We start from the raw sequence: 27977 nt of genomic DNA, 5'->3' as shown, positions 1-27977 counted from the left end.
GGCTTGCAGGCACCTGCAGGGTCCCGTGTGCAAGGCGTTCCGGCACGTGAAGGTGGACACGCTGAGTCAGCCAGAGGCCCTCTCCAGGATCTTGGTGCCAGGTAGACGGAAGTGGGGTGTGCAGAGGGTCCTAGAAGCGGGGAGACCAAGGGTGTAAGAGTTAGGCGAGCCCCTGAGAGGGGATAGGGCCCACGATACAAGGTAGCCCTGCAACCTCGAGCCGAGAGTGGGGCAGAGCCTCCAGCACCAGGGCTGTGGGCCCCCAGTGTGGGCGGGGGCTGCCCTTCCCAACCCCCTCCTGTTTCCTGTCTCTCCCCCGCCACCAGCTGCTTGGTGTACTGTGGGCCATGCCTGACCACCTCCCGGAGGCCTTTGGATCAACCTGCCACTCTGTCCCCTCTTTTCTAGAAACTTTGGTATACAACCTGTCTTTTCAATATACTTCCAGACAAGAATGTATTTTCCCTGTGTGATGTGAAGGAGCAGCCCCTGCCCTTGCCCCGACCCCCCCACTCCTCAAGGCAGAGCAGCATCCGAGACACAGAATGCACAGGGAAGCCTCCTGTAACCAGCACCCTCCCTCCCCAGCCCAGTGGCCACGCATGACCCTCTCCTCCCTCCCCCCCCCCACCCCCAGCAGACCGGCCCCTCCCCGGGCCACTGCCTCATGGGCCTGGGGGCCATTCCTCTCCCTGGTAGGAGCCGAGACCCTGTAGTGCCCACCCACGGCCTGGGCCCCGCTGCACAGGACCGTAGAGCCCACGTAGCCCGTGCCCTGCTTGGCAGTCAGGCACCAATAAACCCTGGTTGGGAACGGCCGCGTGCTGTGTTTTTCTTTCGAATTTTCTAGTGCAGGGCCGCTAGAGGAACAAAGCGGTCTCGGTGCATGGGGCCCCCTTAGTGGCCATGAAACCTTGGCCTGTTTCCTTATCTGGAAAACGGAGCTGATAAAGCTGAGGTATGTATTTTAACAGACACGGTCTTGCCCGTTCCAAAGTTCTGGGAGTCCCCAAGAGTTCCCCTGTGGCTCAGTAACTCCCTGAACTCCGCGGCACCCTTTCACTCAGCTACGAATTACGGCAACAGCAAAGGGAAGCTGTGCAGGGGTGGCAGAGAGCAGGCCCAGAGCCTACAACTGCCCCCTTTCTCCCGGCACGGAGGCATGACCACGTGCATGGAGTACTGCTCTCCAGAGCCTCGGCTTCCACCGGGGGCCAGCCCTACGCCGGGCTGACCTAGCCTCCAGCCCCTCTGGAGGTCAAGCTGAAACCTCCTGGTCAGAGACCCCAGGTAAACACAGAGGTTTGAGGTCAGGACAGTCCAAGGTTCCTAGAGGTCACCTCCTGGGAGCCCAGGGCCAAGGCCAGACTGCTCTGGGCACAGTGGATCCTTCACTACACACCTGTAAGTGAGCTATGCCAACAAGACATTTCAAGTCCTGTTCTGGAACCTCTCTAACTTGCCTGCTCTGTTTCTGTGTCTTAGCACCAGAGAGGTCAGACACAGAAATCTCAACGGACCAGGAAAGAGCACTCTGGCTCCCCGTCTGCAGGCAGGATGGAGGGGGGACAGAAAGGTCCTAAACCAGGGCAACAGTGGGTCGGTGGGACCTGGTGGGAGCCCTGGGGCCGCAGATGCACCCGGAGCAGCCAGCCTGTGACATGGGAACGAGAGGACAGCTGTCCTGCCACCTCCTGGCAGGGTTGGATGCTGGCCCTTCACGAAACACCAGTGACCTACAACATGGGCTTGCAGAAAGTGTAAAAACCAGGGTCGGATCCCAGCTCTGCACCTCCCAGATGCATGCCCCAGCAGCCAGCTTCTCTGAGCCCCCATTTTCTCATCTGTAAAGCAGGGAGAAGACCCTTCCTTGAAGACCAGGACTGCCTGGCTCACAAGAGTGGCACGTCACAGGGTCCTGCCCACAGCATCCACAAGCACCCCCAAAGCGGGGGCTGCTCCAGTTGGCTCCGTGGTCTTACAAAGATTCTTAGGGGGCTGAGGCTCTTTGGGGTGTAAATGAGGAACCCCACGAGCTGGGTGTGTTACACTTCCGCCCTACATCTTACCCGCTGGCCCGAGCTCCCCCGCCCATGTTGTAGGCTCTCTGCTGATCGCAGCTTGAGCTCTTAGAGCCTCAGTGGATTCTGAGTGGGTGGGAACAGGCTCCGAGGAGAACAAATTTCAACCCTAAAAGGTATCAGAGCTCCCACTGAATTTACACTTCTCTGCCAGGCACGCATACACCATCTCCCTCAACGCTGCCATCCTGTGACTGGCAGGTTCCCCCGGGGGGGGCGTAAACAGAGCAAGCAACTCACCAGAGGTCACACAGCAAGCTAAGGGCACCACTTACACCCCAACCCAGAGCTACCCACCCCCAGTCTTGTGCCACACAGCACCCCCATGTGGGAACAGCTCCAGGATGGGACATTAAGACCTCAATCGGGTTCCTCAGTTAAAGACGGAGTCACCCTAGGAGCCCATTGCTAGGTCTATGCTATGCCCAAAAGAACGGAAGAGCCGCAGGCGAGCAAATACTCGTGTATAAACGCCGATGGCCGTCAGTGGATGATGAGACGACGTGGGCTCTGGCCACACCAGGGAGTGAAAACACGATGCCATGTGAAAGTGACCAGCCCTGAAGGGATCTAGCGTGTGATCCCATCCCCATGAACCGTCTAGAATAGTGACGTCTACAGAAGCGGGAAGCAGATCAGTGGTTGCGGGGCTGGGCTACGAGGGAGTAGGGAGTGACTGCTAAGGGGGCTGGGGTTGCTTGTTGGGGGACGGAAGTGTTCTGGACATAGGCAGAGGTGGTTACACAACACTGAGATACCGGAATCGTACACCTTAAAATGGTTACTTTTGTGTTAAAGTTCACCTCAACGACCGCCCACCCCCCAAAAATCTCAATCAGCTCACCCGCCCAGATCAAGAAGTTCACCACTTGCGTTCAGCGGCCGATCCACGTTCTTGCCGCATATCCAGCTCAAAACCCAAACCTCCCGCGGCGAGCGTGCGGAGGCAAGCCTGGGGGGGGGGGGGCAGAGCTGCTCAGGGGACCGGCAGCGCCGGGGGCTGGTGTCCCTGCCCAGCTACCGGGGGAGCACCTGAGCCAGGGGAAAGGTCCCGCCCAGAGCACCCGGCAGCCCTCGCCCTCACAGCAGAACTAATCACTGTGACACACTATCACTTGGCCACATCTGCAGGATTGAGACGTGGGTCTCCACCCTCACGCACAGGGGTGACCGTGGCCCGGGACCCGGGACAGGCCAGCCTCTGTGCCGGTGGTGGTACAGGTAGGTCTCAGCTCACGCTCGCTGCTAACCTGTGGGGGGCAGAGGGGCCGTCCTTTGCTCGGTCTTAGAGGAGAGCGAGGAGGACGCAAACAGGGCCACAAGGCAGAAAGGAGGCAGTGGCTGCTGACCTACCCGAGGAAGGACGCCGAGGCTGACACTAGCAGGAGGGAGGCTTGCGGGGGCTAGCCCAGGCTGTACCGCTGCTAGGGACGGGCAGAGCCCACGCCCAGAGCCCAAATGCCACCTTGACCTTGAGGACACCGCTTCAGCCCTTCCTGCCACCTGCCGGCAGGAACCTGACGGGGTCACTTAGTGTGGGAGGAGGACAACCCTGAGTCAGCTCATACCTCCGCCGGCTGAGACATCAGAGGGCAACACCCCGGCCTGCAGTTCTCTGCCGTACGTGCTGCATGGTGACGGTTGAGGTGACACTCCATCCTAGGAGGACCCCATCCTGTCCCTGACACAGATCAAGATAAAAATGACTGTCCCCAGGGAGATGTGCATCGCCCCTTCAGGGGCCCCACCCTCTTCCCTCAGCATGGAGTGCCAGTCCACTTCCTCCCTGATGTGCCTTCCTGTTTTTGGATGGGCCCTAGCATCTTCTTTCCCTTTTCCCTTGGCGGCCGGGAAGCTCGGTGTTCACCTCATCTCAACCTAGGTTTTCTGGACATAAAGCTACCATTGCTCAGCAGCCCCCACCCCCACACTGCTGCGGGAGACACATTATCACCTTTAATTCTCACGGTGAGCCCTCCTGGCATCATACGCAATAAGCCTGCTCCGTTTGGTGGGGAAACAGATTCCCAGAAGCACTTCATCAACTCCCCCGATACTGAGATAGAAAGTGGCAGAACCTGTGCTCAACAGCACGAGTCTGACCCCAAAGCCAACTCCCACAGTGCGCCCTTCAAGGGCCCCAGCCTTCCCCGCCACACTCGGCTCTTCCCCGGGACTCCGTGAGCGGCCCTAGCCCGGCCCCCGCCTTCCCGGCCGGCCCGGCACCACTCGTCCGAAGCGTGCGGCATACGTGATCAAGGACTCCACTGGCCGCCGCCGAGGGGCAGTTCTGCCGCAGCCCCGGGCCCGGCTCTGAGGCCCTTGCCCGGGGGGACGCTGTGACCACCAGACACAAGGTGTGGGGCTGGCCAGAGGGCACTTGGAGGAGACTCCTGTGCCCGCTTCACTGGGTCAGAGTCTACACCCGCAGCCAGGACGGAGGAGGGCAGAGGGGCCATCCCTGTCCCTGGGGTTGGGCAGACCAGGTCCCATCCCCTTGGCCACTTGGAACATGTGCTAGAAAGAAAATGGACAATGGAATTTAACCCCAAATCCATCCCGACCCTGGCTCTGTACCTCACAGGACGGGTATCCTGGACTTGTCTGAGCCTCAGTGCCTCACCTGTAAAACGGACGAATCTGAAAACATGCGAAGTCGAAGGAGCCAGACACGAAGGCCGTTCGTACGGAGTGTCCGGAAGCAGCCGATCCGCAGAGACGGCGGACTCCTAGTTCCCGGGGCCGGGGCAGGGGCTGCTGATGGGCGCAGCTTTCTCTGGGGGCACAAAATACACCAGAGTCAGATGTTGGCGACGGCAGTAGCACTCTGGCCATCAACACCCAGCGCACCGGGCACTTCGCGAGGTTGAACTTCATGGTATGTGAATTACATCTCAAAAAAAATCAATGCAACTGGATAGGCTGGAATAAAAAAAAGCCCCCAAACCCCAGCTGTATCACCGCTCGTCCCACACGGGCAGGCACGCATTGCTCAACACAGGACCGACAGGGCCCTGGCCAGCACCTACCCTGAGGGAGCTGTCCTCGCACGTCGGCCCCTCCCGGCTCTGGCACCGCTGGCTTCCAGTGGACGTCCCAAGGCAGAGGAAGGGTGGCCCGGATCCAGCGGCATCCAGAACACCCCAGGCCCCATGCAGGGTCAGTGCCAGCAAGCACAGCACGAAGGAGCAGCTGGGCCCCTGGCTGCCTCTCCCCCCACCCTCTCCCCGCCGCCTCCTTTCCCCTACCCTGGCCCCAGGGCCGAGCCCCGGTCCCCTCACCCTCAGCTGCAGGTGTCACCCCTCACCCCAGGATTGGCTGGGGTCGGGAAGAAAGTACAGAGCCAACAGCCCACTGGGCCCCCAGGCTCTTCAGGTCCAGCCGGAAGGGAATGGGGGGCTCTCCCTGGGGCCCTCCCATCGGAGTGTGGGCCAAAGCAGAGCTCCCTGGGCCTCAGCCCCTGCTTGTGGTATGAACTGTATCCCCTGGAGATATTAAGTTGAAGGCCCACCTCCTGGAACCTGTGACTGTGACCTCATCTGAAAAGAGGATCTTAGCAGTCCCTCAGTTAAGGGGAGGTCATCCTGGACTAAGGTGGTCATGATCCAATGACTGGTGTCCTCGTAAGAGGAGGGAAATCTGGACGGACACACAGAGCAGCCAGCCATGTGGGGGCAGGAGGCTGAGCTGGAGGGGTGTGTCTACAGGCCAAGAAATACCAAGGGTGGCCAGCAACACCAGGGGCTGGAGGCGGCGGGAGGGCCCTCGCCCAGAGCCTTCAGAGGGAGCACGGTCTTGGCCACGCCTCAATCTCAGACCCCCCCCTCCGGGACTGTGTTTGAAGCCCCCCAGCGTGTGGCCTTCTGTTAGGGGAGCCCCAGGACGCCAATACACCCTCCTCAGCACTGCACCTGAAACCCCCCGAACCCGCACAAGCCCAAATGAGCAGCCTTAGAAGACAGGACGGGTCCGTTTCCGCAGCATCTTTATGATGAAAGGACACGGGTCGCAGCTGGACACGGGGGCAGCCACACCGGCGCCGTGTGGAGGCCGGGCCGACCCCCTCCCGCTCAGAAGAGTTCCAAGACCGTGGCCACCGTGCTCTGCCCGAAGATGAAGGTGCCCACAAGCACGGAGACCACTCCCCACACTTCCAAGCAGCACCTGCCAGGTCAACACACACACATCAACACACCCTTCTCTGGACCTCTGTGCAGACAAGCCAAGCACATGGCAGAAAGCCCATCACGGGAAGCCAGCGGAGTGACCGAAGTGGAAAAAAATCCGCAGTATCCTCCCTCACCTGTAGGGATGGGTTTCCAAGGCAACAGGGGATAATGGCCCCAGGCAGTTAAAGCCCCACACTGCAACTGTTAACTGATGACTCCATTCCTCCCTAGCCTTTTATCAAAGCCAAAGAAATGGGGGAGGGAGACACCTGGTCATTCCTTTCCCTTTGGGAGCAAGGGGAGGAGGGATGAAGCCCCCCCCGGAAAATGAGGAAGGAGAAGAAAGCCCAAAGTCACCCTTGATCGGGACAGTGGGTGGGGCACGAGGGCACGGGAGGCAGAGGTGGTCGGCCACGGAAGCCACCAGGACACGTCTGCGAGCTTCATGATGTACCGGCCGACACCGTGTGGACAAGGAAACAGGATTCCCACGAATGGCAGGGCTGCCAGAGACCTTTTCTGGCCGGATTAACAAAGGCCCCCGGACCCGCTGTCTCGGAAAGACTGTTTAGCAAAGCAGAGTCACTGGAAGCAGGGAGAGTGTGTCAACGTGCCCGGGGCCTGCAGGCTCCTCGACCAGCTCTGAGGGATCAGAAGGCCCTAAGCAGCGCCAGGATTAAAAATATCTTCAAAGCCCACCAGTAAAAACTGCTGTGAGCTTGGACCAAGGCCCAAAAGAGCAGCAGCAGGACCTCAAAGACCACTGAGGGAAAGAGCCATGTAGGGGCCCCAGACAATCGGGGCCAGCCCCCAGCCCAACTCAGGTTCAGAGACATCCAGAAAAGCTCTTCTCCACCCAGAAGGGGACAAATCCTAGCTGGCTGCTTCAGGAAAACCGAACCTGGGCTTGAGGGGGCTGGAGGCAAGGGGAGACAGAGACACCGGCCTGCAGGTGGGACCCAAGCCCACGGCTGCTGTAACTTAAGAGCACCTGCCCTAGGCTGAACGCTGGTCCCCAAAATTCACGTCCACCCCGAACCTGTGAACATGACCTTATTTGGAAATAGGGTCTTTGCAGATGTGATGAAGTTCAAAATCTGGAAAGCAGATCATCCTGGATTGGGACTGGGCCTTCAACACCATGACAGGTGTCCTTATGAGAAAGAGGCACAGGGAGATTTAAGGCAGAGACACACAGGCCATGTGAAGCTGGAGGCAGAGACTGGGGTGATGCAGCCACAAGCCAGGGACACGTGGAGCCACCAAGTGATGGCAGGAGATGGCAAGGAACAGAGCAGGCTCTAGAGCCTTCCGAGGGGGCCTGGCCGGGCCTCCCAAGCTGGGAGAGAACAGATTCCTGTTGCGGTGTGCGCCCCCAGCAAACCTAACACGGCATCTGTCTGCAAGCCTCGGCCTGTCCTCACGCCTGTGGGACGGGCACGAGGGCCACCCAGGCTCTGGCCGAGGTATGGTGCTTCAGCCATGCACATTCCCTTTCTCCGAGGGGACGGCCTGGGCCCCTCAAAGGCAAAGGACAGGCTCCAGTCCTATCACAGGCCACGCTGGAGAAGGACGGCCTTCTGCTGGAAAAAGGGATATCCCAAATTCTCTTGTCTACCCCCACCACGGGGAGCAGGGAGGAGGCAAGCGTGAGGCCCGAGCCAGGCCAGCCAGGCTGGAGTCCCAGCTCTGTCCTGACCTGCCATGCGCCCATGGGGAAGTTTCTGTCCCCTCGTCCGCAGGCTGGATAGCCCAGGATCACAGGGAGCTGGCCGAGGCCCGGCAGGTGTCCAGACAGGGCCTACTACCTTGCTGAGGGAACGTGCTACCCTAATGCCCACATGGCCCCCAGAAGGCAGGGTTCCATGCAACAGGACCAGCTGTGCCCCGTGCTGCCCAGGGTCGGAGTGCAGGATGGGGAAGCATGCATGGCTGGGACCCCCCGAGCCCACAGACAGCTCCCAGCACGGACGATCACCCTCTGGGTGGGAGCGAGGGCCGTGCACAGACTGCTAGCTCGCGGGCCCCAGCGTCGCGGGCCGGGGTTTGGCTCCTGGCGCAGACGCCCGCTCATTGTGTGGGTAAGGCCCACATTGTGTGGCCGGCCGTTTTCTCCTCCGCAGGACAATGGGATCTCCACAGGCCCTGCCACGTTCCCGTTCTGCTCGCTCGGAGCCCCTCCAGTGCCCACGCTGCCACCCTTGTTTCAGCACACTTACTTGACGTTCGGAGCCATGGGCTCGACGCTGGCAGCATGAACGAGGCACAGACCTGCAAAGAGACACGGGGCCGCTGCAGCTGTGGACAGGCGAACCCAGAGCAACCCTGAACTCGAGAGCTCAGTCGGCACCTAGCCATCCCCAGGGACCCAGGAGGCCAGCAAGGCCTGTGCCCAGCGAGGCCCCCCGGGCTCCCTCTGCTCCCGGCACAGCGAGCTGGCAGAGGGTCCGGCCTTGGGGCCCCAGCTCAGCATCCCCCTCACACCCTGGCCCCTCTGAGCCTCTCTTTCAGACGGCAGGGACAGCCCGTCCTCCGTGCCAGGCTCTCTGGGATGACTCGTCAAGGACCGGACTCTGGGCCAGACACCGGTAGGCAGCTGCTAGGCTAATTTTTCTTCTAAGAATTCTCCTGGGATCTGAAGCCAGTTCTGCCTGAAGCTCCCATGGCTTCTCCCCCACTGAACCCAGCTTGGCTGATCGTTCGCAGAAAGTGGAAAATGGCTGGAGCTAAAGGGCACCCCCAGGACAAGGGCACTGAACCCGACGGACGGGATGTCTCGGACTCCCAAGTAAGCACGAGGGAGGCCAGCAGACCTGGAGGGGCTGAGGGAGGTGGCCATGTGACCACGGCCCTCACATCCGAAAGCACTTCCCAGAGCCAGAGGTACAGGGATCTGGGGTTCCTGCCCTGAGCACCAGTAGGTGCCTGGCACGTCTGCTTCTCTGGGAAGGCTCTCCCCGGGCTGCCCAGGCCGGGATAACCCTCAGGCCGCCTTGACTGGAACTTCACTCGCTCACACCGGGAAGGTTTTGTAAGAAACCGCGTTTGCCTCCCAGGTCAGGGAACGAGGTAAGATGATGTTCGCGGGTGAATATCGTCTAACTGGAAAACATTTTTACAACATAAGAGGAAATCCCACAGTGAGTGGAAGCAAGGGGAGAGTGGGCAACGTCGAGGGTAACGCAGCCCCGCTGTGCCTCCCGAGAGGCCTCTGGGCCTCAGTCTTCTCACCGGCAGGATGGGACGACGACACTCCCAGCAGGTGCATCTGCCAGCCGCGGAGACGTTTCCCGCACGGTGTACGCAGTCCCCAGCCCGTGTCCGGCTCGGTGAACAGGGCTGGGCGCCATCCTACCTCTGCGGGGCTCCCCCACCTCCAGACCCTTAAGCTCCAGCAGAGTGGAGCAGGTGCCTCACCTGGGAAGATGAAGATGAAGAAGGAACTGATGCCCCCGATGATGCCGATGATCTCGCTGAGGTCGGGCAGGAACAGGGCCAGGGCCAGCGTCACGGCTACCCACAGCACGGTCAGCAGCCCCCGGACCCACGGCCCTGAGGGCTCCGCCAGGGCCGTGAGCCCACCTGCCCAGCAGCAGCTCCTCCTCCAGAAATCCTGCATCACAGACCTGGAGGCCACACCAGCGCAGGCGGCTCCAGCCCCGCGCCCGCCCCCCACCGGGCCCCCCTCGCGATTGCCCTGCACACCCAGCAGGGCCCCGGTTCCTCGCCAGGCGCCGTTCCCCCAAGGACTGCAGGCCGCCGACAGAGAGGAGCCACGCGGGGTGCAGTCCTGGGTGGGCTGGGGAGCCAGGCTCCGGTCCTGACCCTCACGAGCTGGGCCACTCTGGGCAAACCACCTCAGCTCCCCCCTCCATGTTCTCTACAGAGATCTTCCCCAACACACGAGCCCGCGTGGTGCCTGGCGTGGCCCGAACCCTAACAGAGGGCACTGTCCCGCGCCGAGCGGAGCCCCTGTGGGCCGGGCCTCACCTCCCCAGGAAGAGTGCGATGGGGTAGACGGTCACGATGGAGACCCCGAAGAGAGCCCGGGCCACGATGATGACCACGTCGTTGCCCGGGTAGGACATCAGGATATCGGCAGAAACGTCTGTCCCGAAGGTCAGGAAGCCATAAACCCCTGGGAGGCCAAGAGGGTGGAAGCCCAGAGTGAGGATTAGGAAGACGCTGTGCCGGCGGCAGAGACGGGATGGAAGGCACAGCACGGGGCGTGCGGTCAACAGCACTCTACTAGCACAGCGGGGACACGGACGGCGGCCACACTTGCCGCGAGCACGGCCTAACATAGGAGCCCACCCCCTGCGCCGCACGCCTGACGCTAACGTAACCTCGTGTGTCCACTACACACACACACAGTATTTTTACAGGTCACATCCCCGCTCCCTCCGCTCGGACACACTGACAGCACCCAGCTCTTACCACCCCGAAAGTTCTCCCTGGGAGCAGACAGAAGGTTCTAGAAGGCTTCTCTGTTCTGCAGTTTCTCAAGGCTTTCCTATCCTCAGCCAACACGATACCCTGCCCCTCTGACTCAAAATTCCTGCTGGCCAAACTGCTGCTTCTCCTTTTTTCACCTCCCAGTGCCGGTGTGAGGGGCCCGCTCGCGGAAGCAGCCGCCGCTCAGAACCGCAACGACCCCTCATGCCCGGTACGTCCCACTCCTGCCCAAGCACCCGTTTTCCTGACCCAGGGCATCAACCGTTGCCAGAATCATGCAGCTAGTGATGGCAGGACCAGGGCACCAGGGCACCAGGGCCCTCCCCCACACCCCCACCCCCTCGGCATCCTGGTCACCTGCCCTGTCCCGACACTGTTCATCCCCTGCCGAGAGCTGTGCCTCGTTTTGGCTTCTCTCTGGGCCCTTTCCAGAAGGTCCCACAAACCTGCTGGCCCTGGAGGTGACTCTCCATCTCCAGGTCATGGACCTCCGACCCAGGGACACAGACTGACAATAACCACGCCACCCTGCTGGGGAAGGGTTATCCGGCAAGCTTCCCAGATGACCACGATGCTCCGAGGAGCCCGAGACATTTGCGGCTGCCCACGGGCTTCCCAAGTCAGGGGCTCCAAAGCTGGATGGAAGAAAGGGCCCCGGGGCTGGAGGAACACAGCCGGCCAAAAGTCTGCCTGAACCGGAGACCTGGGGTGTGCTGTGTGACCCTGGGCATGTCACAGCCCTCTCTGAGCCACACTTCTATCACCTTTGGAGACCCTTCTGCCTACAGGTCTGCGAGCACCCAAATCCGTCAAATCCACAAAAGCATTTTGTACGCTGCTCCCCAGCTGTAACACGAAGATGACCCCCATTACGGTCCTGTACGCCAGCAGGGGACGGGGCTGGGGGCAGCGTGTAAGAGCAGGGCCTTTGGGGACAGCCGGGCCCAGGTCTGGGTCTCAGCTCTGCACGTCTAGTCGGGAGACCCTGGACAAGCCGTGGAAAGCCTCTGACCCTCCGGCCCCTTGTCTAGGAAATGGGGACTTCCCTAGGGGGTTCGGGTTAAATGAGCCAAGGCTCCCACACTGCTGGGCCTGCTCCTGGCACGGCACAGCGGAGCTCACAGGAAGGACTCCAGAAGCACACGTCACTCGGGCTCTCCTGCGCCCCCAAGCCAGCTCTGCGGTACCCCGGCGGGCCTTACCGGTCAGCGAGTAGATGAGGCAGCAGGCCAGCAGGGACAGCACGGAGACCAGGGCCCAGTGGGAGAGGCTCTGGTTGTGCATACTGCAGTAGATGGACACGGCAGCTTCATGACACTGGAAGGCAGGGGCGGAGCTCAGGGGGACGGGGCCGGCAGGAGGGAAAGCCCCCCCAACGCCCGCCCAGAGTCGAAGGTGTACGGAACCCGGCAGAGATTCACACGTGGAATATTACACAGCACCAAAGGAGGAACACAACCTTACGCCCACACGCGGGAGAGCCTCACAGCTTTAACACTGCACCCGAGGAGAAAACACGTTTCCGTGGATGTGCAGTTCAATTTACAAGCTAAACGTGCCAGGAGGTTCTCGACGGCAGCACGCGGACAGGTGGGGGCGGTCCTGTGCACTGCAGGATGCTGGGCAGAGTCCCTGGCCTCGACTCGCTGGATGCCGGGAATAACCCCCAGTTCTCACCACCAGAAAGGTCTCTGGACGGTGCCAAATGGGCTCTGGGGGACAGAACTGCTCCTAGCTGAGAACCACCACTTACAGGAACAAAAGGAACTGTGGGTGGAGGGTGCTAGTGAATGGGAAAGGTCACAAGGGAGCTTTCGGGGCTATCGGCAATGTTCTAGATCCTGACTGGGCTGAGGGTTACGCGGGAGCAGACGTACCAGCAACTGATACACTTCACAGGAACTCTGTTACATCATGAGAAGATTTAAATACAAACCACCTGTAGCCAACATCAGGGTGTTTGTTTAGTTGGGGCAGGTCCTGAGCAGTGGCATTTCACGAGCAGCCCAAGAGACCCTGACTTGCATTCAGGGTTGAGAGGCACTGCTTTATCTCCATGTCCCTGCCCCCACCACCCCACCACGCCCCCTGCCATGGCCTCCAGGACCGTCACAGGCTCCTGGGACCGGGTTCCTCCCACACGTCAGCCTCTCTACTCACTTCTGATCAAAACCAAACACGCCAATCTCGTCCCCCTGCCCACGCTCCAGGCTCCTAGGGGGGACGCTCCCCTTACCCACTGGGCTCAGTTCACCTCCGTTCCTCCTTGCTGCCTCAGGGCCTTTGCTTGTGCTGGGTCATCTACCTGGGATTCTCTCTTGGTCTGGCCAGCTCCTACCCATCCTTCCAGAAAGCTCTCCCTAGGAGGACCAATTTCCTCCCTGTGTCTCCCCCACCCCCCGCCCCGTGAGTACACTGGGGTTTGCTTGTTCCGCATCTGTCGGCTACCTGATGGCCAGAACCACATCTGGCTCACTTACGCCTCTGAGCTCAGGCCATCCGTGGAGCCTGGTGCACAGCTGGAGAATGCTCTGGGGTGACTCATTTACCCACCCCTTAACCCACCCAGCAACCAAGAGGCCTCCCCTAGCCCAGCCCCAGCTCACCAGCACTCAAATGCTGAACAGTCCCCCTCGTGCCAGTCTGGGATGCCACACAAACAAGCGGGACACAGTCCCCACCCTCCTGCAGCACACATGCGGGAGGGGCGGGAGGGGCGGGAGGGGCGGGAGGGGACACACACTGGGTCCAGCCCAGGGTGAGCTCACGCACACCTTCCCCTGTGCATCTTAGGCTGTCTGCCCTGGGCCTCCCTGACCTTGCAGGAGCCCGCTGGCTGCAGGCTGGCTCAGCCAGGCAGTGGGGCCTCGCAGGGAACCTCCACCAGGGGAACCCAGAGGACCTATGCTCCCACCTCCTGTACTCCTATTGCATTTCTGAGGTACATCCCACATGCTTCCCAGGATGGCCCAGTGCCCGTGACAGGGAGCCACCCTAACACACCTTCCGTCTCCCTGTCCCTGCTCCCAGGTCCATGCCAGCCCCAAGCCCACGGGCTCTGCAGAACCACACAGGATGCCACGTGGCGGCGGGGGGCGGGGGGCCTCAGGGCCGCAGCTCTGTGCCTAGAGGAGCAGCCGAGCACAGCGACCATGAGAAGATGCTTGGCGGTGGCAGGAGGCTGCCCAGCCCTCCTTCCAGTTTGTCCCCAGACTCCTGGGCCCTGTTCCTCCTGGTCCCACACAGGGGACTGAAGGTCGTCTCCCAAGGGCGGGGCTGCTCGGCTGAGACAGTGTGTAGGGTGGGGGTGGGCCGCTGCTGGCCCTCTGCTCTCCTGGGGTCAGAAGGCCAGGCAGAGGAGCGTGCAGCCGCTCAGAAGCAGAAAGCGGCCACACATCCACCTGCCGAGGAATGGATTCACAAGCCGCGCTCGATCCGTCCAGCGAGACACTCCAAGGAGGCCGGGAGCAGAGCCTGCAGCCGTCCTCTGCCCCTCCACGGGCCCTCGGGACTCTGTGCAGGCCAGACGCGGAGCCCCATTGCTCAGTGTAGAGGAGGGGAGCTGTATGACCAGGTCAGAGCTCCTGAGGACAACAGGCAACCTCCCCTTCCTGCCCCCCGCCGTCCCGCCTCTCTGCCCTCTCACTCTACCCCCTACCATCCTCACTTACAGCTGCTCTCCTCCACCCCCAGGTCCCAGAAGCTCCCGGCCCAGATCCTGGCAGCCCTGCCTGGGCCTGAGCCTCACCCCCACTCCCACCCGCACCCCCATGCCCCTGCAATTCACATCATCTCCCAGCTCCCCATCGCTGCATCCCGTGTCCCTGGAAACGGTAGCCCAGGCCCCGGTTGCTAGGAGAACTGGTTGAGGGAGCCGAGGCAAAGGTGAGGGGGGCACCTCTCGTAAGCATCTGGAAGGCCGCCCCCGCAGCGTGAGCCTGCCGCACCATATGGTGTCTGGGCACAGGAGGGAGGGATGCAAACCACGTCCAGACAAACCGCTGACAGCAAAATCATCGCTTTAGATCTTTCAAAATATTGGGTGCACAAGAAATGTGAGAAATTCCTGCAAGCGCCTTGCTAAGCCCCAGAAGCGATCTATCAAAGGATTTTTAAGGAAGATAAATGGAAATGTTCCAAGATTTTTTTTTTTTTTTGTCAAACATGGTTCTCAAAGAAAATGCAAGATGAAGAAGAGAAGCAGAAGCTAGTTGAGAGAGAAGCAAGGAGAAACATCAGGCCACGAGGCACTGCTGTCATTCTCAAGGGCAGGGGGTCCAGGCCTAAGATTTTACATTGGGGCTGTTTTGGTGGTGGTGGTATGCTGGGTAGGTGGCTGTTTTTAGGAGGGAGGCACATCTTTCCTAAAATAAACACCGAACGAATGGAGTCAGCTGCCACCTGCTGAGAGATCAGAAGACCCTGAGAGGGACCAGAAGGCAGGGAGCAGGACCCATGCCCTCAACCGCACCCCTCGGGCACCTGGCTCGCCCCCTGCCGCTCTCCCACCAAGCCTGAGGCCCTCTGCCCTCCTGGGCTCACCAGGCGTCCTCGTGGCTGTCCTCTCGAGCTGCCCGCCTCCCACACATTCTTCAAGGTTCCTTTTAGGCGTCAGTGCTTCGAAAAAGCGGTCTCTGAACCTGCCCCATGCAGGGCTACCCTACCTTACGCTAGGCCCTCTGCGGGATTCCACACACAAAAGCCATCCTCACTCCATGACACCTGGTCAGAAATTCTGTCTATGCCCCGTGTGCCCCGCCACTCGGCTACCAGGACGCCTTCCAGCCCTCCCCCCAAGCAAGCCTCCTGAGGCAGGATCTTTCCTCTCGAAGGTGCCTGGGGCATGTGTGTAAGGTGTTCTCTAGAAAGCAGGTGGCTCTAGGTCTCCAGCCATGGTGACAGTCCTGTGAGAATTCTGCAGAGGACGGAACAAATTCCGGATCCCCACACCCAACAAATGTGCTGTTGGTGTTGGTGGGGGGCCAGGTTCCCGAGTTCAACGACAATTCATACCTCACTGAGCCCAGATGCCCACCGACATGCACAGTCTCCAGGAGACAGCCTGTCTCCTCCTACGGCGAGTCCTTAAACTTCTTTCCTGACAGGGGGCCACACTCTCCCCAGGGAGCAGGACGTCACCACCACAGCCTGAAACACCACACACCTCCACACACCCGCGGACATTACCTGGAATCCAAAGCAGATGGTCGGGAAGACACTAAATACGGATGTCCAGGAGGTGGCTCTGCAAAGAGACACGAACAGGTGTTTATCACAAAAAGGGCAACTCAAAACAGACTCCACTTGAAGAGGAGTTTTCAACGATACCAGCAAAATGTGCCTAAGCCTGACTAGGAGACAGGTTCCTAATCCCCAGGAAAACGAGGCATGTTAAATGCTACACCTCCTAGATGTATCTGCACCGACATTTGTTCACTTGACACTCTCTGCACAGGCAGAACTCGACAGGATGTGGTTAGAAGGAAGTCCCAACTTCCTGCCAAGCCGGCCTGTTCCCACTGAGGTTAGGGGCGGGGACGCAGGCAGCACCCCTGGAATCCAGCACTGCAAGGACAGCTTGACCACCATCCACGCTGAGAGGACAGAGGTGTGCACAGAGCAGAACCTTTAGGTCCAGCCCTCCCAGACAGGGGCCCCCCAGCTTCCTTTGATAAGGAGCTCTGGGGCCCAGCCCCCGGCACCTTGGCGGACATAGAGGCATGAGCAGCACCTGCAGGCCTTGGTCCCCCGTCAACTCCTGCCCATTCCTCCCCTCCCCTCCTCAGAGAATGCTCTTCCCTGCCTCTCTCCCTTTCCCCTGGACCCAATCCCCCTGGGCCCTCACCCCCTTCTCCTGCCCCAGTGGAGCTCGTCCCATCACCCACAGCCAAATCCAATGCCAGGGCTCAGTCCCACGTGACCCAGGAGCAGCATCGGGCAGCAATCACCCCAGCCTTCTTGAAATTTTGTTCATTGACTTCCGAGGCACACCTTCTATCCTCCTCTATCCTGGGTTGAATGACATCCCCCCAAATTTACATCCCCTGGGAACCTCGGAACAAAGACTTATTTGGAAATGGATACATATAATTTGTTAAGTTTAGATAAGGTCACACGAGCGGGGTGGATGCTCATCCGACTGGTGTCCTTACAGGAAGAAGAAACAGAGACAAGGGGAGAAGGTCCCGTGAGGACAGAGCCAGAGACGGGAGGGAGGCGCCCATGTGCCGAGGGAGGCCAAGGATGGCCAGGGCCACCAGAAGCTGCAAGGGGCGGGAAGGAACCTCCCCCTAGAGGTGCTAGAGGGAGCAGGGCCCTGCCACACTTGGCCTCTGGACTTGCAGACCCCACTGAGAGGCACTTCTGCTCAGCTCAGCCACCCAGTTTGGGGCCATTTGTCACAGCAGCCCCAGGAGGCGAACCCATCCTCCTGCTTTGCCTTCTCGCTTTCCTTCCAAAGGCTCCGCCTCCTGTCCCTGACCTCCTGGTCCTGGACTGCGTGCCACCGGCTCAGGGGCAGGTCTCAGCCTGGCAGCCCTAAATGCCACCTCTGGCCAATACCAACCACGTTTCTCTCTCCAGTCCAGACCCCTCTCTCCGACCCCCAGACACGCAGGTCCAACCGGCCACCTGACGTCTTCATTATAGGTCTCCGAGCCGCCTCCAACTTAACACGTCCCCACATGACTTCCTCCCCCAGCCACCTGCTCATGTCTTACCCACCCCAGGAAACAGCACCCCTCCCGGTGCTCAAGCCCAAAGCTCAGAGTCGCCCTGGCCTCTTCTCTTCCTGACGTTCCCCTTCCAATCCGTGGACCAGGAGGGGCCACATCATTTGTGGAGTCTGATGCAAAATGAACATGCTAGCCTCTTGTTCAACTGAGGACTTCAGGATGGCAACAGCAGAAGGGTAAACCAGGTGCAGGATCCTTCTGGGCACAGGGCCGTGGTGACTAGCCTGGTCACGTGCCCATGGCCCTGGTCCTGCCATGAGCGGATCGGATTCTAAGCCCTGCTGGGCTCAAAATCCTGCAGGGGCTTCCCAGCAGAACCGAAGTCCTCACTGCAGCGCAGCATCCCCAGAGGACACCCCCACCCCACCCGACCCCCGGTCTTGGCCTTGCTCAGGCCGGTCGGGCCACACCAGCCTCCACGCATTCCCGTTCCCTGTGGCCAGGCACCCGGGCCTTGCTGGCCAACTTTGCTGGCTCCGTGCAGTGGGGGAGGTCTGCAACAGCCTAGGCACCCCAGGCTGGCATGGTGTTTAGTGCGTGTGTGTCCCTCCTTCTGTCCCTGGCCCTTACTCGCCGGAGTCCATCCTGAAGGAGGACAGGTCACTTCGCAGGGCTCTGCTGTATCAGAGCCAGGAAGGATTTCCCAGGGAGGTGCCGGGACTCTGTGCAAACCACAGGAGGAGGAGTGTCCCTCCTCCAAGGATCCCCGTGCAGCACCCCTGGGAGCCATGAGGAGCCACCCCCGCAAACTCACCTCACTGCAGGGCGGGTCTCACGAACGAGGCCTTGGGGCCCGACGTAGTACTGGACCACGATGACCAGAGCCAGGTAGCAGGCGGCCAGGGTGCCTAGGATGCTGAGAGACGGGGTGCGGTGTTAGGGGCCTCCGTGGGGTGGCCGCCAGCCCCGCCGGCTAGAGCCTGGGCCACCGCACACAGTGGGGTCTGAGTCCCAGCTCTGCCCACACTGGCAAGGTGTTGGCCAAAGTTCTCACTGCTCTGAGCCTCGATTTCCTTGTCTGTGCAATGGGGACGGGGGAAGATCTCTGCTCCTCTGTTCTACTTCCGAAGTGAAATGTCTATCATCACGCACAACGGGGAAGGCAGGTCGCAAACCCGGATGAATACTTCTGCCCGACTCTATTTTTTCAGGACTATACGTAAAGCCTCAGACTGTAAAGTGAAAAAAGAAGTGTTTGGGGTCTCTCCGTGCCTGTGTGTGCATAAGATGTCTGTACTTATTAAAGAACAAAAGCTCAGCAGCAAGTCACGTCCGTAGAGGTAGTGTTCTTGTTCATCGGTTTCCCATCATGCATGTGTATTACTTGTACGCTTTTCCAGCTTTTTTCTCTTGTCCAAATGGGGGGACAGGGGCTGGCCGCTCCCCTAACTCCAGGCAGACACCGGCAGAGGTGGGGGCCCTAGGCGGAGCCACCGCCCTGCCAGCCAGGAAGCATCTGCAGGCCCGTACCTCGTGTATTTCTGGAACCCGATCTCCCGCGGGGCAGACAGGGGCAGGATGACCAGTGCAGAGAGCAGGGGCAGGGTGAAGCGCTGCTCGGCATACCAGGGCTGCAGGGCGCTGGGCAGCAGGACGTCACACACTGGAGGGCAGGGGGACAGGGCCCACTGAGAACACTGCACGGCCTCTGCCCTGGCCATGGCTCCGGCCACGGGGCTCTGGCCACGGCGCTCCCTGCCCCACGTCTGGGCAGGGTTGGCCCCGGGCACTAAGTCAGCCTTTGAGCCTAAAGGGATGGGACAGGGACCCCATCACATGCCACCACGGGGGGAGGAAGCCTGCTGCACAAATTCATTCCCAGCCACTCACTGCGCTTCTGCCAGACAGACACTGTGCTAAGTGCTGGGATCCAGCAACAAGAAAAGACAAAACTGCCTGCCCTTAAGGCACCTCGGCCCTCAAGTTCTTGTAAACATGTTTTGGTTTGCTCAGGAGCCCGGTGGGTGTGCAGGGTGGGGGCCTGGAGTGGCATTCCGGGGCTGGAACCGGGAGACCAAGTCAAACGGTGGCCCAGAGCGACCACTTTCTCGCTCGCTAGGGACTGGAGGAGAATTAGGGCAGGGCTGAGCTGCCCAGGTCGGCTGCATGTGGGTAGGCTGCGGGCACCTGGCTGACCAGAGGGCTGGGCTGGACGATCCTCGATGGCTCCACGCTGGGTACCTGGTGGGGACACGTGGGCTCCACTGGGCCCTCCCTGCAGGCTAGGCTGGGGCAGCTGGGGGCTCCCCGAGATCCCGGTGGAAACCACCTGTCCTCTTAAAGGCTAGGCCTGTAACTGGCACCATGTCACACTGGCCATATTCTACTGGGCTGAGGTGCCTGGGAGCCCACTCTGATTCAAGGGGGCGGGACACAGACTCCCCCCCACCCCACCCCGTCGCCCACCAACCTCTCAGTGGAGGGAACACCGAAGAACCTGGGACCATTTCTTCATCCCGCCACAGTAAGATGGAGAATTTGAAGTTGACAGAAGAGGCAAGATGGATGGGGGAGGGGACGGCAATGGTGGGGACTGCAGCGGGTGGGGGTGGGGACAGCAAGATGGCCTGAGGCTGGAAGGGGCTGGAGGATGGGCACTGAGAGGTGGTTCTGGCCCACTTGGGGCTGCTTGCTCTGCTGCACTGTAACCCTTCTTCGTGCTCCACCAAAAGCTCAATAAAGCCCGCCACGCCAAGAAACGAATGGCTTCTCAGAACAGCTTGTTTGCACTGAACCACTCTAAGGGCAGACTCCCACCTTGAGGTCGCTCACACAGGCACCAGGCGAGAGAGTGAAGCAGGCATTCCAAGCCACAGATGCCATGGCCATGCCAGAGGCCACATGGCCTGGGAAGGGGCCCAAGCCCCATTCACACACCTGGAACTCCTCAGCCAGGAACGCAGCTCTGACAGCTGGGCTCCTGAGCCCTCATTTTCTAGAACATTCCTCCAGGTCTTTCAGCACACGTCACTTACCGTCATTTGTATCCAATGCACGCAACGACACCCCCAAGCTCTATTCAGCCCCCTCCCAAGAAGCCTGGGCTTGCCTACAGCGAGACCCATCCCCAAATACCTAACCACCAACACACAAGCAATGCTCTCTCGACCCCAGTCAATCTGCCCAGGCCGGGGTGGCCTCTATCCTCATTAGTGCACTAATCCGGCTGCCCTACTCCTGGGCCTGAGTGCAGCCTCTGAATCCTTCTCAATGGGCACCACACCGGACCAACAGAGGTGAAATCAGATGTGCCTCGACGTACCTCTAGCAGGCAGGGCGCTTTTGTGCCCATTTACCAACCTCCCTTCTTTCTGGGCTGAGTACCTCCCAAGACATGGAATCCATGCGTTTCAATATCCCAGGATCAGGGACCTGCTCATCTTTGGCTCAAGTGGCAGAACACACAAAATGGCAAAGTGGGAGACCGAAATCCAACCATATCGATAGTTACGTTCCAATTAAAAAAATCTCAACACTCCAGTTAAAATTGGACAGCGTCAAGATGATAAAAAAAGCAAGACCCAACCACATGCTGTCTGCAGGAAATGCATCCAGAACTCCCAAAGCACAGTTAGGCTCACTGTGAAAGAGCTGGGAGGAGAGAGAAGCGGGCAAACACTCATCTTCCTATTTTTTTTTTTTAATTTTATTTATTTGAAGACAGAGAGAGACAGCGAGAGAGGGAACACAAGCAGGGGGAGTGGGAGAGGAAGGAGGAGGCTTCCCGCTGAGCAGGGAGCCCGATGCGGGGCTCGATCCCAGGACCCTGGGATCATGACCTGAGCCAAAGGCAGACGCTTAACGACTGAGCCACCCAGGCACCCCGGCAAACACTTATCTTAAGGAGGCTGGCGTGGCTACATTCATAGCTAAGGTCCATTTAATGGCCAACTATTATCAGAGACCAAAAAAAGGGACAGTTCATGATAATATAGGAACAATTCATGGGCGTGAGCCTGATAACAGAACTTCAAACACCAGGAGGCAAAAATGGACAGAATTAAAAGGGCAAATAGGGGACTTGGGTGGCTCAGTCCAGTACGCGTCCGACTCCTGATTTCAGCTCAGGTCATGATCTCACGGTTGTGAGATGAAGCCCCCCATCGAAGCTTGAGATTCCCTCTCTCCTGTCTCTGCCTCTCCCCCGACTCACGCTATCTCTAAATAAAAATAAATGAAATCTTTAAAAGGGCAAACAGACGAATCCACAATGATTCGGGGGGAGGAACACCTCTCTTTCAGGAACTGACAGAAAAACTAGATCTGAAGAAAACAAACCGGCGAGGCTATGGAGGATCCAATCAAAGCCATGGACCTCCTCGAGCCGTGTGGAGTTCTCAGACACAGCGCCCGACAGCAGAACGCACACCCCTTAAGAGCACATGGAGTGCCCACCAAGCTGGACCTCATCGGGGCCCAGCACAAGCTTCCAACGCCCAAGACCGAAACTACGAGCAGTGTTTTCCGACTGTGGCATAAACGAAGGCAGAAGCCAAGAGGAGACGCAAAAAACTCCCAAGGAACTGGAAACTGAACCACACAAGTCTAAACCTCCCATGGGTCAAGAAAGAAATCACAGCAAAAACTAGCAAATATGTTGAGCGGAACAAAAAGGAAGAGAGAACCTATCAATGTGGGGGAGACGCAGCTAACCCACAGCTTGCAGGGAAACGGTCGATGGGGGCCGAGAAGCCAAGGGGGTCTGTCCTCGGTCATGGAGGTCCCCGAATTCAGGGTGTTACTGTCTCTCTCTTCTTAGGGGCTGCCCCTGCTCCGTGCATGGGGTCGTCCGCACGAGACATCTACCACAGCCCCTCTCCCTCCGTGACCCTCAGCGTGCCCATAATTACTACTCTGGGTCTCCCTCTGCCACGAGTAAGGAGCTTAGGGGTGGCCTTAGCCTCTGCTGCCCCCCCAGGGCCCTGCCCAGCACCCACATCCCGCTCATCAACCAGGACCCCCCACCCCCCGACTCCAACGCCAGTACTTACGCTTCTCCAGCTGGTCCCCAATCACCCTGAGGAAGGCCACGGAGATCATGAGCAGGTTGACAATGAAGCAGGCCTCACACAGCTTCCCAATGGTGGGGCCGCACAGCCCTCCAACCACGCCCTGGTAGGTGGCCTGACCGCTAACAGAGGCCGCGTAGCCCAGGATGACCAGCCCGCTGATGAGGAAGACCAAGGAAACCTGCGGGGCGGGACCATGGGGCCAGTGTGCATCCCCAGCTCAACACCCGAGCCCGCTGCCCCTTGGAGTCTGATACCCTCTCCACCAGACCTGTCACCCGCAGAGGCCACGTGCCGGCCAGGGGCCTCTCCCCAACGTGCCACCAGGCCCTCCCCTGCCCTGAGCCCAGAGCTACAGAGCAAGCGATGGTCAAGGCCTCTTAGGCTGTAAGTCTATGCATCTGGGACTCATACCTTCCTGCTCCAGTTGGACAAAAGAGGCATCGGAAACGCTGAGAGTCTAAATCCCTCTCCTAAAATTCCACGGGTTGCGCATTAGGAGTACGTATCATCGGAAGAGGACAACAAATCCATGTGTGCCACCCACGTGCATCCAGACAGAACACACCACCATACCCCAAAGCTTTCTCTAGCCCCTTCCCATCTCATTCTGCCCCTGTTCTGTCTCCACAGGAAACCTCTTCTCACACCCGGAATAACGTGTGTGAGGCCCAGCCACGCTGGGGGCACCAGCCCTTTATCCCTATTTTTCTGAGTGCCATTCCATCTCCTGGAATGAACCACAGTTGGTTTATCCATGCCCCTGATGACAGACATCGGGGTGGTTCTTCCTCCTAGGCTACTGGGGAAGTGCTGAGCATTCCAGAATAAGTCATTTGGAGGATGCATCTTTCATTCTCCTGGACACACATCTAGAATTGCTGGATCACAGAGGGGGTGTAGGTCTAACATTGCAACAATTTGCCAGACTGCTTTCCACAGTGGTTGTGCCGCTGGACCCCCTCCCCCAGCGATGCACGAAAGCCCCACTCGCTCCATGGTTAAATGCTCCGGAGCCTTTTCAGGATCGACGGCTACCTGTCCCCAAGCTGGACTGGGTCTCCACGATCCCGTGGAAGAGAGCAATGCAGGAGTTGGGAGACACAGCCAAGACGCCTGGGGAAGCTGGAGTGTCCGTCTTCAGACCCAGTTGATGCCACTGGACAAGCACAGGACTCCCAAAACGAACTTGAAACCTCAGAACCACAAGGAACACCCACGGTCTGTCCAGCCACGAGGTCTCTGTCCAGGCCATCCCTGTGCCTGGACCCCTCTCTGCCTCCAGCACGTCCCCTCACCTGGAGGACTCCTACTCTTCCCCATCCTCTCCAAGTTCACCTACTCCAGAAAGTCTCCTGACAGGCCACCCCGAGGTGGCTAAGCCCTCCGTTTCAGGCTCTCACAGAGCCACACTTCTCTTGGGCACATTTCTGCCTGTAGCTGGTGTGACTTGGCAGCTAGTCTCTGCAGATGTAAATCATGTAGATATAATTAAGGGAAAAGGGGTCTTTGCAAGTATAATTAAGCATCTTGAGATGAGGTCCTTCTGGATGGTCCAAATGGTCCCTAAATCCATGGACGAGGGATCTCCTAGAAGAGAAGGCCATAGGACGGTGGGGCAGAGATTGGAGGGATTTGGCCATGTGCCAAAGGACATGTGCCCATCCAGAGCTGAAGGAGGCAGGAAGGACCCTCCCCTCGAGCCTCCAGAGGGACTGCGGCCCTGCCCACACCGGATCTAGACTTCTGGTCTCTGGGACCCTGAGAAGGAAGTTGTTTTAAACGTCCCGTTTGTGGTCCTGTGGTCAGTCCGGCAGCCTGAGGACACAGATATTTACAAGTGTCCACGTCTCCTGGGGTTCTCAGGCTTCTTTACCCACCAGACTCTAAGCCCCATGAAGGCCAGGACTGTGTCTGTTCTGCGTATCATTTAGCCCCAGAAACATGCCCAGCACGTGGCCGGCACTCAGGAGGTATTTGTGGACAAAAGGAAAGGGGTGGCGGGGTCAGACGGAGCCTCTGCCTGTGAACGCCCTCTGCCCATGCCCTGAGCCATCCATGCAGGACAGCACAACACCTACCCCACGCCTGGGCCCGCCTCCCAGAGGCTCCAAAGGAAGTCCAGGTTCATTAAATTTCACAAAACCTCCAGTGCTAACCAGGTCATTAGAGACCTACAGCCTCGCACCAGTGACCTCTAAGCAGTGGGGTGTTTACATGCTTGTGAAGGGAGACATGGGCTCACTGGCCAGAAGTGGGGGAGGTCGCTGGCTGGGGACAGGGATGGGGGCTGTCGATCACCAGCCTCATTCCTTTCCTGGTTGGGCGCTTACGTTTATTCATGTTTGGCATCCCCTCTACTCAGGTCTGCTCAGGGCAGGAATCTTTAGACCATCCTACACAAAGTGTGAGTCACGCCGGCAGCAGCCCTGTCCCCTGGAAGCTCCTCAAAGACGCAGGACCTCAGCGCCCCCCCAACCCTGCTGAATCAACACCTCCACCTCAGCAAGGCGCCCGGGGGACGGCACAGAGCGTGAAGAGGGGGACCCCATGCCCCTGCCTCACACAGGGCACTGGCCACGTCCATGGCTGACCACCTGCTTCATCGTTCACTCTGTGGCCGGACATCAGGCCTCTTCCTCGTCGTTCTGAAGTCGTCACACGTCCAAACGCAGCGGGTTTCCCCCCCCTCACAGGCACCTGGACAAGCTCTTGTTTCTGCTGGGGCTCAGCTCAAGGCCACCTCCTCAGGGAGGCCTTCTCTGACCACTGCGTGCTGCATCGTCCCACCCTCTGTCACAGGACCCTTCGAGCACGACCACCGCCCCAAAGGATCTTCTTTGCCTTCTTGTATCTTACCTGTGTCCCCCGGTAGGAGGAGCTTCAGGAGGACAGAGACTGCACGGTCGTAGCCAGGGCCCCCCCAGAACAGGCCCTCGACCACCGCTGGGGGTGGCACGGGTTAGTCACCCTACACAGGGCAGGACCGAGCACTTTCCAAAAGGACATCAAAGTCCCCGAGGCCATTATCAGCTAGCTGCCAGAAAAAAGCACTTAAGATAATGTCTGCAGAAGAGCTCACCACAATACTCAGCGGTTGCTATCAGCTCGGGGGGCAAAGAATCCTTGCAAATAAAACGAAGCTGTGCTAATTAGCGGCCCTTCTCTGTGACGGATGTTCAGCCCCGGGCTCCGCGGGGAGGGAATTCGGGCTGGACGTCTGTGACTCGGCAGAGGGCCCAGCACGGCGGCCTGTGGGTGTGAGGGGCTCGCAGCACCTTACACGTGATCTGACTGCGCGCAGGGTCCGACTTTCATCATGGAGCTGCAACCAGCAGGTGAGAGCGGCCAACTGGCCAGGTGATGGCGCCTTCCCAGCCACCTGCCAGGTTCACTCGCTGCAGGTGCCCTCGAGCACCGGGCTTCTGCTCGGCCTTCACCTCCCCACCCTCGGCAGCCTAGGGGTATTCTCAGCTGGGGGCTGCAGCGGGCTGACCCCCTCCCCAAGCAGCGGAGAGGACCCAAAAGCCAATCTCTAAGGTGTTGGTTTCTACGACGGGCAGCACCCCAGAAACCATTCCAAGGATCCCGCCTGGATCCCTCCCCTGGAGACCCCCCCAAATGCTCCGCAGGGGCTTACCAGCTCCACCAGGAATGCGGGGGCCACCCCGCCCGCCTTGCAGAAGGCCCAGGGGAAGTTGAGCAGGCCGGCCCCCAGCGCGGATTTCAGGAGGATGAAGACGGCGCCCAGCGAGGACAGAGCAGGGCTGGCGGCCACAGGGACCGGCTTCTCTGGGAGGCCTGGGCGGCCGCCCGTCCCCCCCTCCATGGCTAGAAGCAGCAGCAGGGTGGGGAAAGGGGCAGTCTTCACACCACCTTCCCGGCTAGGACGCGTCCTGCTCCCCAAACCAGTCAGAGCAACGCATCTGCCCCCATGTCCCCACGCCACGGTCTACCTTGTGCTGCCCCATTAGGTGACCCGTTCCCTGGCTGGCCCCACAGCCTTGGTCCTCAGCCCTTCTGCCCTCACCTGCCCACCCTTTATCATCACTCGGGTCCTCCCACGAAAGCCCGAGAGCGGCCCCAGCCCCTCACCCTGCTCTGCCAGGCTCCACTCCTCCCTGCCCACCCCAGCCCCTCACCTTTACCCGCAAATACCACTTCAAGGTGACCAGTCAATCCTCAGCCATCAGGGACAGGGCTCAGGCTTGCTCCAGGTGGTTCAGCTGCATTTCCTGGGCCCCACGGCTGGAAGAAGGAAAATTCTAGCTCTGCCAGGGGGTGGTAAACCGATCAGGAATTAAGGGAGCCTTAGAAAACATGTACTGGGGTCACATCCCCACACCTAAGGGGACAAGGACAAGAGGCCAGAGCCATCCATCCCAAGAGCTTGCGGCTTCTGAGACTCCCAGCCTGAGGAGGGGTCTTAAGACTCCCTCCCCTCCCCCACCCGGGTGAAGGCCCCTCCCAGGAGGCGGGGCTTTCCTGGCGGCCTGAAGGTCGGAGGGGGCGCAGCTGGGAGAGCTCAAGGGGCAGGCCTGCACCTCCTCTCACCACAGACCCCAGTCTGAGAAAGCGGGCCTGGAGAGAGCTCGGAGCTGTGTCCACACTTGCTCAGTGTGTGATCTCTCCGAGCCTAGTTTCCCATCTGCCAAGGGGTCTGTCTGCCCACCTTGCAGCTCAAAGTGGGCTGTGGGGCCGCTGTAGACTCAAGTGCGGGCAAAGGCCCCGGGCAGTCAGCAGGTGCTTCCCCGAGATCCTCTGAAACGAGCGTGCACACGAATCACCTGCGGTCTTGTTAAGAGGCAGATTCTAATTCATCGCACCTGGGTGGAGCCCGGATTCCACAATACTCACAGGCTCCGGGGGGTCAGGTGCTGCTGGTCCGGACCATACTTTGAGCAGACACCACGTCTCCAACCTAAGACACGGTCAGCTAAGATGGCAGAGTACAGGGAACTGTCCTTTCTGGAAAATGCACATTCACGAACGTCACACCTCGAATTGCAAATGTGAACCTGCTCACTCCTGACACCCAGCTTCGAGTCCCCCCCCGAGAGCGTGTCACAACTCAGTGCTTCTGACTCAGTGGGTCTGGGAATCTGCATTTCTAACCAGCTTCCCGGTGATGCGGGCAGAGCTGGTCCAGGGACCACCTCTTGAGGACTGCGGCTTGAAGTTAAACATCTCCAAGGCCCTGGAGCCTCACCCAATCAGTCCTTATCTGACAGACACCAGATCAGCGCCGAGGGCTTCTTCTCCGTGTGGTCACCAGCAGACTGACTGTACCTTTGCTGGCTCCGCACAGAGCGTGTTCAGTAAGCACGGGGCCCGCCGAGTGACCAGCCTGTTAGCACGGACCTCAAAAGGGACCTGGGATGGTGGCCCGGGAGTGCACAGCTGGACCACGTCTCGAGCAGCACTCGCTGCCACCAGCTGAGCAGTGCTGGGAGCCCGGCCCCGCAGCTGGTGCCAGGCATCTCACTGAGCCCTCACATCGAATCCCGAGGGGGTGCCGGCAGGGCCACG

General features: G+C 59.7%; 2 protein-coding genes across 6 annotated transcripts in view; one reads left to right on the top strand and one right to left on the bottom strand.

Annotated features, from left to right (window-relative positions):
* NECAB2 (N-terminal EF-hand calcium binding protein 2) overlaps positions 1–818 on the top strand; it is a 29336-nt gene extending 28518 nt beyond the window's left edge. The window contains exons 12-13 of the mRNA XM_081806318.1: positions 10–101; positions 327–818. Of these exons, the coding sequence (XP_081662444.1) occupies positions 10–101; positions 327–355 (121 nt within the window). The 3' untranslated portion in view covers positions 356–818. The remainder of the gene's footprint in view (positions 1–9; positions 102–326) is intronic.
* SLC38A8 (solute carrier family 38 member 8) lies at positions 45–26467 on the bottom strand. 5 transcript variants are annotated; one of them, XR_004077707.2, is made up of 11 exons: positions 18910–19874; positions 18194–18295; positions 15893–15950; positions 11908–12022; positions 10241–10388; positions 9668–9876; positions 8470–8521; positions 4705–4857; positions 3650–3762; positions 2926–3033; positions 45–130 (listed from the first exon to the last, which is right to left on the bottom strand). XR_004077707.2 is itself a non-coding variant. In XM_081806319.1 (10 exons), exons 1-10 carry the CDS (start codon positions 22477–22479, stop codon positions 67–69), a joined length of 1083 nt encoding a protein of 360 aa, XP_081662445.1. In that variant the 5' UTR covers positions 22480–25997; the 3' UTR covers positions 46–66. The 5 variants fall into 5 exon arrangements, 4 of the variants coding, with proteins under 4 accessions (XP_081662445.1, XP_030890878.1, XP_081662446.1 ...); XM_081806319.1 differs by lacking the exons at positions 2926–3033; positions 3650–3762 and adding an exon at positions 22431–25997 and having other exon boundaries at positions 46–130; positions 18910–19042; XM_081806321.1 differs by lacking the exons at positions 45–130; positions 2926–3033; positions 3650–3762 and adding exons at positions 22431–22629; positions 26089–26467 and having other exon boundaries at positions 4752–6245; positions 18910–19042.
* Between the last annotated feature and the right edge of the window lie 1510 nt (positions 26468–27977).

Source organism: Leptonychotes weddellii, chromosome 16 (assembly GCF_054177405.1).
Source record: "Leptonychotes weddellii isolate Sample4059 chromosome 16, ASM5417740v2, whole genome shotgun sequence".
In the NCBI taxonomy this organism is placed as follows: Eukaryota; Metazoa; Chordata; class Mammalia; order Carnivora; family Phocidae; genus Leptonychotes; species Leptonychotes weddellii.
This window is presented reverse-complemented; position numbering and strand designations above follow the sequence as displayed.

What these genes read in the sequence shown, in the direction of transcription:
- SLC38A8 (XM_081806321.1), bottom strand. Translation starts at nt 26,277, where the DNA reads ATGGAGGGGGGGACGGGCGGCCGCCCAGGCCTCCCAGAGAAGCCGGTC. An exon ending in GAGACCCGCCCTGCAGTGAG is followed by an intron (nt 15,951 to 18,193) that starts GTGAGTTTGCGG and finishes GTCTCTTTGCAG; the next exon opens with AGCCACCTCCTGGACATCCG. An exon ending in CTTCATCTTCATCTTCCCAG is followed by an intron (nt 8,522 to 9,667) that starts GTGAGGCACCTG and finishes GTCTCTTTGCAG; the next exon opens with GTCTGTGCCTCGTTCATGCT.